At 36.0% G+C, this 18,108-nt stretch overlaps 1 protein-coding gene across 6 annotated transcripts in view; it reads right to left on the reverse strand.

Moving 5' to 3' along the window:
* VPS13D (vacuolar protein sorting 13 homolog D) overlaps positions 1-18,108 on the reverse strand; it is a 184,441-nt gene that overhangs the window by 130,645 nt on the left and 35,688 nt on the right. For 3 of the 6 annotated variants that reach the window (XM_054009135.1, XM_054009133.1, XM_054009132.1), the window contains exons 25-35: positions 16,120-16,348; positions 14,737-14,947; positions 13,201-13,372; positions 11,892-12,004; positions 11,179-11,388; positions 7,959-8,224; positions 7,609-7,742; positions 5,917-6,072; positions 4,947-5,175; positions 4,012-4,086; positions 2,933-3,139 (exon numbers count right to left, since the gene is read on the reverse strand). In XM_054009135.1, coding sequence (XP_053865110.1) covers positions 2,933-3,139; positions 4,012-4,086; positions 4,947-5,175; positions 5,917-6,072; positions 7,609-7,742; positions 7,959-8,224; positions 11,179-11,388; positions 11,892-12,004; positions 13,201-13,372; positions 14,737-14,947; positions 16,120-16,348 — 2,002 coding nt within the window. Of the gene's footprint in view, positions 1-2,932; positions 3,140-4,011; positions 4,087-4,946; positions 5,176-5,916; positions 6,073-7,608; positions 7,743-7,958; positions 8,225-11,178; positions 11,389-11,891; positions 12,005-13,200; positions 13,373-14,736; positions 14,948-16,119; positions 16,352-18,108 lie in introns of all 6 variants that reach the window. The other 3 variants (XM_054009134.1, XM_054009131.1, XM_054009130.1) reach the window with 1 other exon arrangement.

Below are 18,108 nucleotides of genomic sequence, written 5' to 3' on the forward strand. Positions count from 1 at the left end.
TATTTAGCTTCCTTCCTTAATAAAAGGCTTAATTATCTACTTCTTAATGGAACACAGCCTCCCACAACCTTCAGTCAGATTTTACAGCCAAGGGTACACAGTAAAATAAAATTAAAAATAGCAAGGATGCAAGAGAAAACTCCATACTTAAGCCAGTCTGATTACTTTTGATAAAAGAAAAGTAGGCTCTCTTTAGTGAAAAAAGAATCTATTCTATCACAATGAAAGCATTTTGAAATCACAAGTCATAGACTAAAGCCAGGAGGGAACATTGGGTCATCTAGTCTGATCTTCTCTATATCACAGGCCGCTACCACTACCCCCCAAGAAGCCACATACTAAACTCAACCACTGAAATTACACCAAAGCATTGCAGCCCATAGGAGTGCCTGAGGCCACAGCAGCAGTAGGAAAATGATTAAGTGAGATATATCCAGTTAATCCTGGCAAGAGACTAGCGCCCCTATGCTGCAAAAGCAGGCATATATATAACAAGGTCATTGCCAATCTGACCTGGGGGAAAATTCTTTCCCAACCCCACATACAGCGATCAGTTAGACCCTGAGAATGTGAACAAGAACCAGCCAGCCAAGAACCTGTCAGAGAAAACGCTCAGTGCCATCTCAGAGCCCTGGCCCACCCCATCCATTATCACATCTCCAGACATGGCCATCCCTGATGCTTCAGAGGGACAGAATATATTGGGGGGAGGGGAATCCCATCCTGACACCTGCAGGTGGCTAGCTGAAACCCTGAAGCATGAGCTTTTTGGAACATGTGACATAAACCGGAAGTGAGCCCCAGGGCTGCTGAGGGCCCTGCCCCCACCATCCATCACAAGTAACTCTGTCATACAATCTCACTCAAATTTATCCAGCTCTTTTTTAAAACAAATTAAGTTGATTAGCCCCACACAACTCCTATTGGCCTTAATTTATTCATGGCCAGTTTATCCTCATTTGTTCTTGTGCCAACACTGTCCTCTAACTTAAATAGCTCCTCACCATTCGTGGTATTTAATTACCCCCACGTATTTCTAGAGAACAATCACATCCCCTCTCAGTCTTCTTTCTGCTAAATGAGCCAAGCTCTTCCAGTATCTTCTCACAAGAGAAGTCCTCCGTTCCCCTGATCATCCTAGTAGCTCTTCTCTGCACCTGTTCCAGTTTAAGTTCATCTAACATGAACATGACTGATCAGAACTGCACACAGTATTCCAAATGAGGTTCTACTGTTTCCTTGTACAAAGGCATTAACACGTCTATATCGCAACTGAAAATGCTTTGCCTCATACATCCTAGGATCGCATTTGCTTTTTCCATAGCCACATCACATTGGTGACTCATCAATCACAGGACCATTACCAACACACCGAGTTCTCCTCTTCTATCACTGCCAAATTATGAGTCCACAGCTTGTAACAGAAATTCTTATTATTAGACTCTAAGTGCATGATCTTGCACTCTGTACAATTGAATTTCATCCAATTTATGTCACTTGGTCTTCAAAGTCATCCAGATCTTCCTGTATAATATTCTGTTCCTCCTCTGTATTGACGATGCCTCCAAACTTTGTATCAGCAGCAAATTTCATTAACATGCCTACTTTTTGTGCCAAGGTCATTAATAAAAATATTGAATAAGAATGATCTCAAGACCGATCCTTGAGAAACTCTGCTAGTAACCACCCTCCAGTCTGATAGTTTATCCTTCAGCACAAGCCATTGCCTTCTCCCCTTTAACCAAGCCCTTATCCAGCTTACAGTTTTTGTACTGATCCGTAATTTAATAATTTCCCACGTGGTACCTTTTCAAATTCTTTACTGGAGTCCAAATATTAGATCACTGCACTTCCCTTATCTAAAAAAATCAGTTATTTTCTCAAAGAAGGAAATCCGGTTAGAGTACAATCTACCTTTGGTAAACCCATTTTGCATTAAATACCCCTTACCATTTAATTATCCTTTCCTTCATAATTCCTTCACAGTAGTAGCCTTGCGTACTACTGAGGTCAGACTGACAAGTTTGAAATTGCCAAGATCACTTTTTCCCCTTTCTAAAATAGGTACAAAGTTAGCTATTCTCCAATCATATGATACTACCTTGCTACCAGACTAGCAATCTCATGAGCCAGTTCTTTCAGTATTCTTAGATGGAAATCATCCGGTCCCCCTGATCTGAGTGCACTAAGCTCTTTACATTTTTCTTCCACCTCAGATGTGGTAATTTCCATTTCTAGACACTCGTTTCTATCAGCTCTACTGCCTTCATGCACCTGTTCCCTATTAACATGCCTACTGAAAACTGAAACAAAGTGTTCATTTAGTTTTGAGGTCATACCTAGATTATCTTTAATCTCTTTTCCATCCACACTGCAGAGTAGCTCCACCTCATCCTTCCTTATTCTCTTTTTATTTATAGAGTTAAAAAACCTCATTATTTTATTTTCATTTCCTTGACAAGACCTAATTCAGCTTGACTTTTTAAAAGTCTCTTTATTCCTACATTTTCTCACCTTCATGATGTAGCTGTCTTTGCTGATCAACCCCTTTTTCCATTCCCTATAGGCCCTCTGCTAACTTCAAAGTAAGGGGATGGGTGCAGCATCTTCCTATGATTTTGTTCAGTACTTAACAAAGCAGAGCACTGATCTAAATTAGTGCTTTTAGGCACTACCACAATACAAATAAATAGCAACACCACCGCTAAGCAATTTTAAAATAATTTCATCAACACCACCTTATTTTTGTGCTGTGCACTGACACATTTGCTCACACATATTCCTTTGTGGAAATCATATACACAAACAGTTTCAAAAATCTTATCTGGCCCTAACAAAGGGAAACCCAAACTATGGACACAAATAGTAGGTGGCCCAGAGGAATTCTTCAAATTAGGGAAGTGATTAGAGGACAATTAAGAAAAATACTCACGTGAAAAGGTTAACTCAGCTAGGGGAACATCACAGTCCATGCAGTCATCAATGAAACAAATGCATATGCTTTCTGCTTTAATCTCCACCCCAGAGATCAATTGAATCGGCACAGACCCCTGGCTATCTCGACGTCCAGAGGCTAGCGAAAGGGATTTCAAAGGTTCGGCATTCTTAAACAACCAACTTGCCGCTTTTTTCAACTGGCCTTAAAAGAAATAAGCAAACAATCAAGCCATTTGCTATGCACATTATTTCAATAAAACATATTCATACAAAATTACCCTGAAAAGGAATCAAATGAATTCCCAACAAAACCAGAAAGTTATAAGAAAATGTAGAAGTGGTATATTGTTTGTTTCATTTAAGGAAATGAAGGGAGATTAAGGTTACGAAATACAATGGCATTCTTTTTTATCAATACAAAGTGATCTTTTAAGGTGTCATACTGAGAAGCAACAAAATGTGACTGACTATAAACGAGAAGGAGAATGACAATGTTGAAGAAACAAACCAAAAGAGAATTTTGTGCCTTAAGCTTTAATTTCTTTTCCAGGTTTTGTGTGTAAAAATAAGTAAAGAAAGCAAACCATTTAACAAGAAGAAATGAAGAGCATGAAGATCAGTGTGTGCAATGGGGAAGTAGTAGGTGCAAGTGAGAAACATGTGCAACGTAGAAACTGATGAGAATTTCTAGATTTAAAAAAAAAAATTAGGATGTGGTGGGAGAAAATATACTTGATTCATGTAACAGCTACAGGGAAACTGCAATCATGCTAAGTGGTAACTTGAATAAAAGACACTATGGTAATATATTTAAAGTAAGATTTATCATTCAGAGACAAACTCAAAAGGGAAGAATATTTAGGAGACAGGGAAGAACTAGCAGTAAGAGAATGAGAATATTTAAAGGATCTAGTTAAGAAGATTTTTTGATGACTGCAGGATGGAAAATAGCGACTTTCTATTTTGTCTATATATCAAATGACTGCTAATTTGTCTGTTTTGATGTATTAAAAGCCAGGCTCTAATTTACCAAAATTATAAATGCAAGTAATAGAAAAAATTATTTGGAATTACCTTGGCAAATCAAAAGAGCTTTACGACAATCATCCATACCAAATCCAAGTTCCTGAAGTCGAGCCAGCTGCACCTCTGTCATTAAAGAAACATTTAGCCAAACATTTGTCCCCAATATGAATTAGTTCCTTTCTTATTTATTTTTTTTATTAAAATGAAATATATTATTGTTCAAAAATTAGTTTCCCTCTACAAGTGGATAAATGCTGAAAAAATAAAAGATTTCTACTTAAAAACAACAACAACAAAGCATTAGGATTCAGGGATGCGTTTAGGCCAAACATTATATTTTGTTTAACGTTTGTGTGTTAGAGCACAAGCTAGATCTCAATTCCAGTAGGATAATTTTAGCATATACACTTAATTTTATTCTGTACTAACGATTCTTTAGTCCATACATCCAATCCTTCTATGCTGCGGGGCATTCCTCATCTACTTTCACATCTCCCCCATAATGCCTAAGTACTGTAGTAGAGAAGACAGAGCCTATTTCACTCTTGTGTATTTCCTTGTTTGTGTTGAGTTATACTCCTAACTACACTCAAATTTTAGAAACAAACTTTAACAACAGTGAAATGTTGCTAGCTGGGAGGGAGAGGCTGGTGATGATTATTTTTAATTATAATTCTCAATAGAAACAATTTAAAAAGACAGTATTCCCCTGCAGTGATTGCAACCTAAGCATTATTGCAGTCTGCTGAAGTAGGAAGGCAAATACTGATTAAAATTGACTGAAGACTAACATTGACTATTCTATTTTCACATTACAAGCAGAATGAAAGTTTCATCACTACTTGATGGCATCCATCACCATATCAAATACTATATAATCAAGCTACAACCATCTGTTTTGTTAAAAATTACATCTGGCTTTACTCTGCAGAAGCCTCCTTAAGGCATGGAAAATGGCTTTAGTCTAATAGTTGAATGCATACCGAGAACAGGATCCAATACATGTTTAGATATGTCTCGGTTTTCAGATGTTGATGATGAGGTCTCATTTTCCCAAGATGAATTGGAAAGATTATTAGCAGCAGTGTCGGTATCCAAGACACAGGACTCAGGCACAGCAACACAGGTCTGCCCAGGGATGGACTTTGCAATGGCCAAAAACAGCTGAACATCATTATAGGATAGTCTGATGTCCAGTGCTTGTAACTGAATCTAAATGAAATTTAAAAATCCAATATGATTAAAGCTTTTAAACTGACCGTTTTTCATTCATTTCCCTTTTCAATGTTATATATTGTAGCAACGCATTGCCAGGATGAAGGTAAGAATAACCATATCAAAATCAGATGTTTATATTAGTTTCAAAGCCTTCATACTAAAAATGCCAAGTTTCTGTCATTAACCAATAATGTAGTAATTTTCAATATCCAACTACAGGATAAACCATCTGAACATATTGAAGAACCCTAGATATTAGTATGCTCCTGTCCAGAAAGGGAGCAATCAAAATTCGCAATCAGGAGAGGTATTTTTGTTTGGATTTAAAGGGGGTGGGGAGAACTCTAAATGTATTTCCTACAAGCAAATGTTAATAAAGAGGATCTACAGAAAAATAAAGTTCTTTTACTAAACTTATGGCCAAGACCCAAAAGCTACATTGGGACATCTCTTGCTATTTGTCACAAGTTATTTTTTCTCTACTGATTTCTGAAATTAATGTAGCTAATACCCCTAAAATTACCACCAGAAATCACTATCCTTACCACTAAAAATATGTTTCCAGGTTGTCTGCCTCCTCATTTTATTTTGAAAAACAATTTTGTCTTATTCTTTTCTTGTGTATATGACAAAGCATTATTCTGAATTCCCAAATGTGATGTACCAGTATAAAGTATTCTATATTATGATGACAATGCACATAAAATTTGTTTCAGTCACTTTCTTTGATCTTACCTCTAGAATGGGTGGGAAATCTTCACTATTGAATGCATCCAACAGTCCTGAGCCACTAGGGTAGGACGAATTCCCTACAAGTTCCATTTGAATATGTACAGGATCAATGATGGACAGTGCTGTGTCCTGCTCATTTCCCAGTCGGCATGAAAAAACCTAAATGATTGAAATGAGTGCAAATCAAAATGAAGGTCTCTCAACTCCCCTTTTTAGGGGTTATGGTATCTGTGGAGAGGGAGCAGATAATTAAAAATAGATTTGATAAAATCTAAGTCTTTCCCTTCTACTTTAATTCTTAAATTCATTGACACCATTTCATACAGAAACTATGTAAACTAAAAGCTCAAGATGATTATTATTTTAAAGATTTTTGTCTGAATTTAGGGCTTATGAAAGGGGGCTGAATTAAGGTCCTCTAGACACAGAAGTAATCTATGTCACCCACAAAACATGACAAAGACAATGGCAAGACAAGCTTCTCCCCCAATACCCTACCAAAATGCCAGATCTATAGGAGCCACTTAGGGTAAGTGGGGGGTAGGCAAGAAATTGGCTCAGTATTCATGGCCCATTCAATTCTTGGTCTCTGTTGAAAATATCAACAAAGTGGCCAATTAGTGTCGATTGTAGTGGTGATTTTTTTCACATGGACATTTACCTACTGCAAAGTAGAATGAAACCAAACAATTTAAAGTATGCCACCAGTAGCCATCAGATAACTAACCAACAAGGAGTCCGGTGGCACCTTAAAGACTAACATATTTATTTGGGCATAAGCTTTTGTGGGTAAAAAACCTCACTTCTTCAGAACTAACCCTCACTCCTCACGTGACCTGGATTTGAACCGGTGACCTAGATGAGAAAAGCTCTTATATCCACCCAACAGTTTAGTAAAGGTGTTTCAATCACAGTATTATTATGACAAAAGAAACTATTAGATTGGCAAAACTTTCCAAATCCCAAGTCTGAAAGGAATCTCAAATACTTTATCCGACAGCATTTCTAGGTCTTATATACAGGAATTTTATATATAATATTTTTAAAGAGGAATCACAAATCTATAACCCTCATTTATCTGGGGAATCAAAACTCAGATCAACTAGCTTCAAATCCAAAGGTTATATTTTATTCCGTGGTAAACAGTTGGAATCAGTGCTATTGCAAGGTTAGAAACATCCCCCAACCTCTCCAAAGCTAGTATGCAAACTAAATATATACAAATTAAAGATACAAGAGTTTCCTACTTCATATTATATATAGGTGTTCAGAAGTGAAATTTCCACAGGTATATATTAACAAAGCTTAACATAAAAATCAAAGACATACATAATCACTGAACACCTGAAAAAAAATATCTGACCAATACCACTGCAGACAACAGTCCTTTGCAAATTCAAGTTTAAAGGTTAGCCCATTGAGAAGATGTACCTGACTGACAGTTTGGTGAGTTTCCAGCCAAGTACTCTAACACTGTGGCAGGAGCAGTGCAGAAAAGGCCTTTATACTGCAATAGGTTGAGAACATTTGATAAGGAAATTAAACAGGCTACGGTAACAAAGCACTTCAAAGACAATTTTTAATATATTCTATTTGTCACTGCATTTCAATCAAAGGTTTAATAGTAGAGCATTTTACTCCATTAATCCAACATTAGAATAAATGCTTATAAAAATCCAAAAAGTTTCATCTTACCTCAATGCCAAACAAACTACCGGAGAAAGGACGATCCACCAATTTGGGCTTGTACGTGAGGACAGTGGTTCCTTTCAGAATAATTGCATTGGTATCAAAACAAGACATATCTTCAACTACCACAAATTCCGTACCTGACCAAAATAAATGAAAAATACTTAATTGTGAAACTTGAAAACTTCATTTATACGGTTTTTAAAATTTTTAGTAGAGGATTCTTAATTATCCATCCACCAGGCACATGACTTTACTCTGCTCCAGCATTATTCTGAGGAATGTAAACTTGACAGCTCCTAAAGGCAAACAGTCTCTATTCTCATTTGTGTAAGCGTAAAACAGTATGTATTTACCTGTTACATTAATCTTGACTTCCAGCTGTTTTTCAGTAGTCACCTGGAGAGAAGAACGTTTTGTAACTACTCCACTCTTCACTGTTTTCGGAACTACAGTTGTTTCACAGCTAGAACTGCGTTGATGGGAAGAAGTCAGATTATCTTGCTTTTTAACATCACTGGGAGTATGTAGAAAGTCATGAACAAGCAGCAGCCAGTCGAATATTAAAAATACACGAAGGTTGTTCAAAACAACTGTGAAACAGGAGGAATCCTTAGTAGATCTAAAAAAAAAAAAAAAGAATAAGAGCTTGTATCATATCAATTTCACATGCCGTAAAATCTGTTCTTTAGTTCTAGCATATGACTTTCCACCTTGAAATTAATTTTGATATTAAAGATCTATGCATCAGGTGAACAGGTAATATAGTGGATTTTATGTGAATGTAATCAGCTTACATGTAGTTTTCTGGAACTCTATTAGAGATTTTTAAAAAGTCTGTTTTTTACATCAGTAAGTTTGTGAGCTTGCTGTGTGCATGTAAACCTAACAAATCAAAAATCATCAAAACTTTTATAAAAAGGAAAAACAAGGAACAATGGTATAAATAGGGGGCTTCATATAATTATAAATTAACTTATACAACCATCTTTACCACAATGAAAGTATTCTGTACATAACATATAATATGTGACAAGGTCAACTTTTAAATTGTAAATGGTATTTTTGACATCTGTTCAATATCACTTCTGATGTAGTGTGTGCGAAATTTAAACCTGGCTCAATGCCTCTTAAAAAGATTAGATATACAATATGTCTCCTCTCACACACTGACCACCTTTTGTAGCACAGGCAGCTTCTTTGTCATTCAGAAAAAATGCTACCCTAACTGAACTTTTTAGCACCACATTTTGAATATCCCTTCTGGAGGGACAGAAAATTTGACTTAATTATCTGGAATGTCAATTATATCTGGTCATGTTAAATGGAAACTATTTCAAGTTTTTAAATACCCATGAATCTATTTTCGGACACATTCTGAACTGTACAGTCCCTAAAGAACCATAATTCCTTTGTGAGAAGTGACATACATGCCCAGCCTGTAACAGTAAAATCCTTTCACCCTCACTGGTTCTTTGGGATATTTCCTAAGGCAAGACTATCCCTTAACCCTGCAAAATCTTTTATCTAGTGCCAAGGAGATACTCAGCAATGAAAAAAGTATAAAATACATAGTATATAGATAGTTACTAATCATTTGCACTATATTTCATATGATGTGATCTCAACAAAGCTAAATCTTTAATGTTCAAACCAACTCCCCTTTTACACAAATACTAGGGTCAGTCACAACAATTTCATATGATTATATGAAGCACTACATTTGAAAATCTCCAGTATAACCATAATAATTGTTCTTGCTAAACATGTGTAGCTATTCTAAGGTAGTTCAAATAAACCAGTGCACCCCTGGAAGAAGCAGAGGTGTACCGGGGGTCCATCAAAGCATCTAGATATTGGACTAATTTTACAACAAGCTACATAAAAAGCACTAGTGAAGTCAGTACAAACTAAAATGTAATACAATGACTTGTTTATAATGCTCTGTATACTATACACTGAAATGTAAGTACATTTATATTCCAATTGATTTATTTTATAATTACATGGTAAAAACGAGAAAGTAAGCAATTTTTCAGTAAAAAAGTGTGCTGGGACACTTATATTTTTATGTCTGATTTTGTAAGCAAGTAGTTTTTTAATAAAGTGAAACTTGGGGGTATGCAAGACAAATTAGACTCCTGAAAGGGGTACTGGAAAAGATTGAGAGCCACTGAAATAGACAAAGCCATCAAATGTTCCTGATCCACTTTATTCTACACAGTTACAGTACAATATATTCCTTGAACCTATGTAACAAGTATTTATACTTACACAGGTATCTGTTACAGTCTTATAAGATACAGGCCTTCAAAAAGCTTATGTATCATGAACTGTTAATGCAATATACTACAAAAACTGGTATCCATCTGTGTTCTCTAGTGACTTTCATAAGAAGAGCTCAAAGCATTTTAGAAACATTAATTGAGCTGCACAAGACCACTCTGAGGTATCACACTAATTTTACGAAGTGTGAAAGAGTTAGAGGTCAAATGACTTGTCTCAGTTCAGTCAGTGAGTCTGTGTCAGGACTCGGAATACATCACAAGAGTCTTACTTCCCTCTCCCTTCCTTTAACCAATGAGACAACACACACCCACTAATAAAAAATAATAAAAAGAGGTTACATTTAGAATTCTAAATGTTGCCATGTGCAAAATACATGCATTTTTCTTACATGGTTACATTATCATGAGGTACCTTCATTTCAAACAACATATAATTAGAATTATTGGACAACACTCAAACTTCTGATGCTTTCAAGCATTTCAAGAGTATTATATGAACCAAGACAGCAAGTGAAAGACCAATGTCCATTTACATGAGGGAGCATGGGGATTTATTGTTGAAATACGTTATGTAGATGAGGCGCCATTTCTGGATGTATTTAACTCCCCAAAAAAGGAAAGAGCGACATCTATTGGAAAGTTATTCTAACTGCAGGTGCATAATCCCTTTGAATAAAGCAACAGAGGTTCCTGTGGCACCTTTAAGACTAACAGAAGCATTGGAGCATAAGCTTTCGTGGGTGAATGTCCACTTCATCAGACGCAAGAGTTGCTTAAAGGTGCCACAGGACCCTCTGTTGCTTTTTACAGATTCAGACTAACACGGCTACCCCTCTGACCTTTGAATAAAAATTCCATAATTTAAATACATATCATATGTATGTATGTAGATATGTAATAGACTTCATTTGTAGGCAGGTAATTTTTAAAAAAATTACAAAATGTAAGAGTATAGAAGAGTTTATGATGAAGAAGAAATACTGATGTTCTCCGATTATAAAAGCCACTTCACCTTGAAATGTGTTAACTACTAACGTTAAACAATCTGTTCCATCTTGTCTTTAGCTGTGACACTCTGAATAAGTTTCCCAGACTTGAAGTAGAGCTCGGTGTAAGCTCAAAAGCTTCTCTCTCTCACCAACAGAAGTTGGTCCAATAAAAGATATTACCTCACCCACCTTGTCTCTCTTGTTGACTAACATCACTATAACCACACCGAATACTTTTTTGTATCTATGCATTCATACGCCAATACGATATAAAGAAAAGAGCTCCTGGATTCACCTACCTGAAATGCAACTCAATCTGTATTGCTCCTTTATTACTACTGTTCTTTGATGACTGAAAGATGCAGTTGAACACATTGGGCATGCCTAGGGTTGTCTTCTGCCCAGCATAACGAGTGTCAAATGCCATCATAGAATGTGAAACCAAGTTAACAGATTTTGTTTGATTTGAGAAACTCTCAAAAAGCAACTTGGATTTCTTAAAGTCAAACCTGGCAGATTTAAATGAAAAGAAAAATAATTAAATTGTTAAGACTCTTTCTACATAAACTCCTACAAAAAAGAAGAGCCATAGAATCTCAAGTGTTTATGAAATGCAGACAGGACTTCTGTTTTTAAGTATTATCCTGAAAGTCCTTCAACTCCCAAACTGCATGGAATCCCATCTGTCTTGGAAGGATAATGGGCTGAGTCAACCCATCTGGAATTTCAACCCTTGGGTTTTTCACGCAAAGCCCAACTATTAGGTGACTGTTCTTATTCCAAAAGACAACTTGGGAGAGGTGAGGAAATTAAGAGGTTTAGAGTAATATAATATTTGCCCATCAAACCATCTAATTCAGACTCCATCTAGCTTATGCATTCTGTACAAATATTTAAGTATCAATTTGTATAATAAATCAGCACACTTTATTTCCTTCATATCACAATGTTAAGAAAATCATCACACTTAGTAAGCATTAATTCAGACTAAAAGCAGCAGTCAAAGCCATACCTGGCTAATGAGCTGAGTCCATCCTTTCCTTTAGGTTCAACCAGTTCCAGACTCACATTAACCATGTCAATAAGGAACGACATACAGGTATACACTTCTCCACTCAGCACAGTCTGAAAACGGAAAACACCAAGATTCCCCATAAAACACCTGGGTTATTTCAGATCCTTGATTTAAGAATTTTCTAATGAGCAAAATAAGCAAACATTTATGAGGCCATATACTGTGTTTTCTCAACTAAACTTGATTAACGTACTTCAGAAAAGTTAAAGTTTAGAACAACTGTAACCACAAACTAGAACAAATGTAATTCAGTTTCACGGTAATGTCAACTAACCTGTTCTATTGGTTTTATAAAAAAGAATAATTTCAAATTCCTTCTATAATGAACATAATTTTGTTGCCTGTGAAACAAAATCATGTATTTATTTTAAATAAAGTACTCTCCATGTCAGGCTTTTCACCAAAGCCCTAAAGGAAACAACAACCCAACTACATTTTCAATTCCAATTAATTCCCTTCCCTGGAAGCTTTAAATTTAATCTCAAGTACTAATCAAATGATTAACTAGTTAAGGATGCGCTTTTTAAAAATAAACACTTATACGGTGCACATATTAGTACCAGGAAGGATTCACGCAGCCTTGTCTAAAATCTTTGGGGAACCCTGCATGTTCTTGGTAATTTTTCAAAAATGTAAATTTGCCTTCATGGATCAGTGTGCTGTGGAGACAGTACTCGGGATCCCCACAAGGAACAAAGATTAAATTTGTTATTCAGCTCCTCCTTCCAACAGCTAACGACAAATACTGATTCATTCCAGATGGTGTGCTGTCCGGTCTTTCTGGAAGGATGGTATTTGATGCTGTGCCTAATGAGTAGGGGACATTCAGGACTCTGCTACAAGGCATCTAAGAAAAACCACACTAGAGTTTTCACTAAAACTCAGTTTTCATGTTTGTTATAATACTGAACACTATTTTTTTTTCTTTTAAATCAGCAAGCCTGTTTAAATGCCACTACCATCCATGGTCAATTACTACTGTTCATAATCTCTTTTCAAAACCATCTCTGAAACAAGCATGACAATAGCAGGTTATGATAGAAATGATACACATGCTCCCCTTTATTCCTCTATTTGCTCCTGAGACAACAGAGTATTCCCAAACACATTCAAACAGAGAGCTTCACAACCACCAGTGTTCTTCCACTAAAACTTTTACCTACCAGTGAAACAGTGTCTTTTAACAAACTCTAGACAGGATTTTTTTGCATGTTTTTAATCTAATAGAACTCAAAGTTTCTCTCACATGAATTCTTGGATCCTGCAGATCATAAGGTCGCATAAACTCTTCTATAGGTTCCCCAAGGTTATTCTCCAATAGTCCTCGGATCAGTTTATATTTATTCAGATCCAGAGAGCAATGGACTGATGACAGATTGCCATGAATTGATATGTCTGGAACTGCATGACTCATCTCCCTACAAAAGAGAAAGAATCTATGTCATAAAACCTTCAATTGCAATGCCTACTGCCCGGGAAAACAAACAACAAATTATCTAACAGAAAACAGTTCCACCTCCCTGACTGAACTGCAGTATCTCTCATCCAGATATGGGTTTCAATGGTATATGAGAAGATGGCAGATATTCTTCCATCCAAGACAGATCACCAATTTAAGTGACAAATCATAGACTCATTGTGTTTAAGTGTTTTAAGGTAAAATTTTCAAAAGCACCTAAAGGACTTAAGTGCTGAAGTCTCATTGAAAGTCAATGGGTCTGACTGAAGCACCTAAGAGCTTTTGAAAATTTTACTTTAAGCCTAAAAATTACCTAAGTTCTTGACTACTTTCTAGATAAATATAAAATCATTATAGAATTATAGATGTTCAAGAAAATGCTTAAAGCTTTTTTTAAAAACACTTATTAAAAAACCCAAAATGCTAACGCTTAATACTACCCCCGCTTCAAGTGTTTAGTACTTTGCACATTGCTCCCACTTCCATGGTTTAGGGGGTGGGATTTGCTAAGGGCCTTGTGCCTGTACGAATGGGTTCCTGACCATCAGATGATTGGGGCTGAGTGAGGATTCTTGTTTGGAATAATTCCTAATTGGCCCAACCTCTGCACTGCTGGGAGCTTTCTTGAAATACCCTCTAATTCCTTCCACTCAGGCGTAGAATCAGCTGATGGAAAGCAGAGTGCATTGGAAGAACAGGCCAGGAAAAACAAATAGGAGGTCAGAGTGGAACCAGTGGAGGGAAAGGGTAATTAAAACCACTTCTGCAGTAGGAAGGAAAGTTAGTTGAGAGGGTAAGAGTAAGAGAGAAGTGGAGTTTCTGCTGATGGGAAAAGGGGGGGGGGGGAGAACAGGAGAGGATTGGGAGAAGGGTTTATTGGGCAAGTTAGAAACTTCAGTGAAAGATAGCATACTCAGCCTAAGAGCTCTTAAGTGGAGTATGGAGCCTTTTGTGATAAGTGGCCTGTTTTTCAGAGATACTAAAAGCATTCAATCATTCCAACTGAAGTCAATGCCAAATGCAGGTACTCTGCACCTCTGAAAATCAAGGAACATATTTAGGTGCCTCAATATAGATTTAAGTATTTAATCCTAGGCATCTAAATTTGATTTTTTTTGTCCTTATTTTCAAATACATGTCAAAAACTATAGTGTGAAGTGCTTCTTATCATATTTACTTATAAACTGCTGGGCTGTGTAACATGGGTAGCAATATTTCAAAATATCAGTAAAGATAGGGGGAAATCTAAATTTGTTGTGGAATTAACAATATACATTAAACCATAGTATAGAGTATGAAATTATCCAGATAACTATAACTCACTTGTCTAAGTTTCTCTCTACTTGCAGCTTCAATCCAAAAGGTTCTGTTAAGAGACTTCCTCCTGTCTGCCTGACAAAGTAGGAAGGGAAGATCAGATCTGCACTGGTGTCCTCCATAGCCTTAGAATACTCTCTAGAGTATCTCTCTGCAGCAAAGATGTCCATGTTCTGCAGATCAACCACAATGCAGTCTAACAGGCAGATATGATCTTCTGTAAGAAGATACAAGATTCATATATCAAGCAAGATCAAACATTCTGAAGTAATAAAACCACCGACTTTATTGCAGAAGAAAGTTGACTTTATTATGGAAATAATTCTGTTCTGTTAATGTTCTTATGCTGCTGCCTCCAACACCGTGGCATTTGATGCACATAAGCATTAACTCATAGGTATTATACCATGAATTCCTCAATTATGTGGGTTCAGAATGTGTCATGGAATCCACTTCATGCAACAAAATTGTGCACCAGAATTAAATTTTCATGTTTAGGCAAAAGTTAGGTTTCTAATCCTTGTGACTGCAAACAACCTTAAAAACACGAATCGTGTAGTAACATCTTTCTGAGTTTCCAGACAAAGTGGGGGGGAGGGAAGAAGAGGGGGAAGCCACCTTGCAAACTTCCTCACTGTTCTCAATGAGTTGTTAATTCTGAAAACCTAAAAACAAAATGTACAGATCTAAACATTGTTAATTATATCACTGCTGATCATTTAAAGCTCAACCTAATTCCCACTGAAGACAATAGAAATACTTTCACTGACTTCAATGGGAGTTGGATTGAACACTGTTAACTAACTCATGCCCTCAAATCTAAACTGCTTATTACTCATTCCCAGAAACCAAAATCCCAAATGTCAACTACTCTGCCGCCCAAACCTTCAGCTTTCTCCTTCCTCTATAATGCAGTTATCTCCTGGCAATACAAAAACCTGTGGCCTGAAAATATGGGAGAGCATACAATAAATTGAATATCAAAACAAACAACATACGACCTAATTTACTGGGTACATTTTGAGTTTTCATATTTCATTAAAATCTTAAATGAAACCTTAGATGTTGAAGTACAACTCTGTGGGCAAGCAGTGGATAGGGAAATCTATCTAGGTTTTTTTCACCATGGCACTCAAATGCCTCTCTCTTCTGTTCCTAGGCTTCTGTTATCAATGGTATTATGCTACAGTGAAATGAAATTTAATTACAAACTATACAAAAAGGAAGGACAGACATTCCTACACCCTTCACATGAACAGTAGCAGACAGAAAGGTCAACCCTAAAACCATGACATAACCATGCCATATAAGGTATCTCCTAGACTAAAATGAATAATTGACATTAAAAGGAGGAAAAGTTAAGTAGATGTTCTATTATCTCTCCCATACCTGGACTGTCAGGGATTTGTGCAACAGGTGATTTTGGTGGTTGTCCTTGGTGCTTAGTCAATGTACTCAGTCCAGACTCATTTTTCAGATTCAGAATATTTGTTCCAGAAGATGATTTCATGAATAACCCTTCTTTCGGGCTCATGACCCCCTTAGAGTCATCTGCATTTGTTGTTTTCTTTATGCTGTGTTTTGGGGTTCCCAGTGGTGAAGAAAATGGAACAGAATCCTGCTAAGAAAAGGAATACAGTCATTTACAATAGAGACTGGACTTCTAATTTTAAAACAGATTAATACATACAGTATTCATGAAGAATTTTCTAAAAAGTATAAAGGGTGGAAGCTGTAATATAACCACTAACCATAAACAAAGTCATCTATTTGGGGGGAAAAAAAAGTCACTCAAAATTGTGGCCCACCTTAAATATTATAACAGATCCAAAATGAAGTCATATGATCAGACATGAGCTCTTTGCCCCTACTTGTAAAAAAATCTCTTAATTTTTCACTACAACAAGATTTACAGTATAATACATTTAGAAAAATAGGAGTGAAAAATCGACACAGATATAAATTTTTTTTAAAGTTTCAGAAAGATATTTCATTACAAATTATTATTATTGAGGGGGTTGTATTTTGAATATTTCTGATATAGCTGGAAGTGTCAGACTGCATACATTTTATGATCAATTTTGTGCTAATTGTTTTCAGGCCTTTGCTCACTTGGGTAAAATGATAACTGCTATAGATTCAAAAAAAAAATCTAAACAGCATAGTAACTACTCCTCAATCATATTTCTCAGATGAGGAATACTGTGAACAGAAAATTACTACAAAATCATAATTTATTCATTTAATTATAGAAATGTTAAATATGGTGCCTTTCTATATGCTCTAGGCACCTTTGACATGATATAAAAATGCATCCTAAGTGCAGCAAAACAATTTAAGGTAACTCCCCACTAGTAAACACCTTAAAATGCCAAATCTCTTTGCCTCAGAATAATTTCTCATCTTTACAATTACAATTCCCCAGAACCAAGAGGAGCTTTGTTTATGTTTGTGTTTAGTATTATACCTTTTCTTCACTCAGATTGTAGAAGTTTCATGCACTAAAGTTTTCCATCTTCAAAAGACAGCATATAACATCAGAGGGTTGCAAGGGACCTACTAGTTCAAATCTACATGAAAGGTTGTTTGTTTTTTAATTTGTCTGGGTTTTCTGAACAGTGGGAAATGAACTAAAAATATGTTAATGTTATGGGGTCTATTTCCCCCCTTTAATGCTTGTATACTTCTCACTGAACGCTACTGGGGTTACACACCTTCTGTATACCCCAAATCCAATTCAAAGTTATCTTTGTGGGCTTGGGTTTTTTTTTTTTTTAAAAAACACACCCCTTAGATTTAACATTTTACCTGCCTGAGCTAATCACCACCCATTTTCCCCATTTGCTTCAGTAGTCTTGGATTTCTCACTTTCCTGACCCTACAGTGCTACTACTAGAATTTGCTCTTTCAGTTTTGTACTGTATTTGAGATGTTACAGAATACCACCCCCATTCATAAGCCATTAAGTAATTTCCATATCTTTAAATTTTCCTTCAAAGCCTTCCTTTTAGCTTTAAATTAGGAATTTTTCTAGCTGTAAAGTTTAAGGCATTTTGGACAGGATTCTTTATATGCAACTTTCATCATATTCCTAATTAATAAAAAAAAGATAAAGAAAGAACATACAACCCAAAAATCATAACGCAACACCCATGAATCCACAAAGTTACGTAAAAAATCCAAACATGGTCATCTTCAGGCATGTGTGAAAAACTTAAAGGAGAAATAAGTGTAAGAACACTGCAAAATAAACTCAAAGCCAATCCTTATGGAATTCTACAAAATCACTGCAACAAAAAAAAAATGCACCTTTTTTAATATATAAACTAATTTTTTTTATATTATGTGAATAAGTGCTGAATTCCACAATGATCTTTT

This window comes from Malaclemys terrapin, chromosome 19 (assembly GCF_027887155.1).
Source record: "Malaclemys terrapin pileata isolate rMalTer1 chromosome 19, rMalTer1.hap1, whole genome shotgun sequence".
NCBI lineage: Eukaryota > Metazoa > Chordata > Testudines > Emydidae > Malaclemys > Malaclemys terrapin.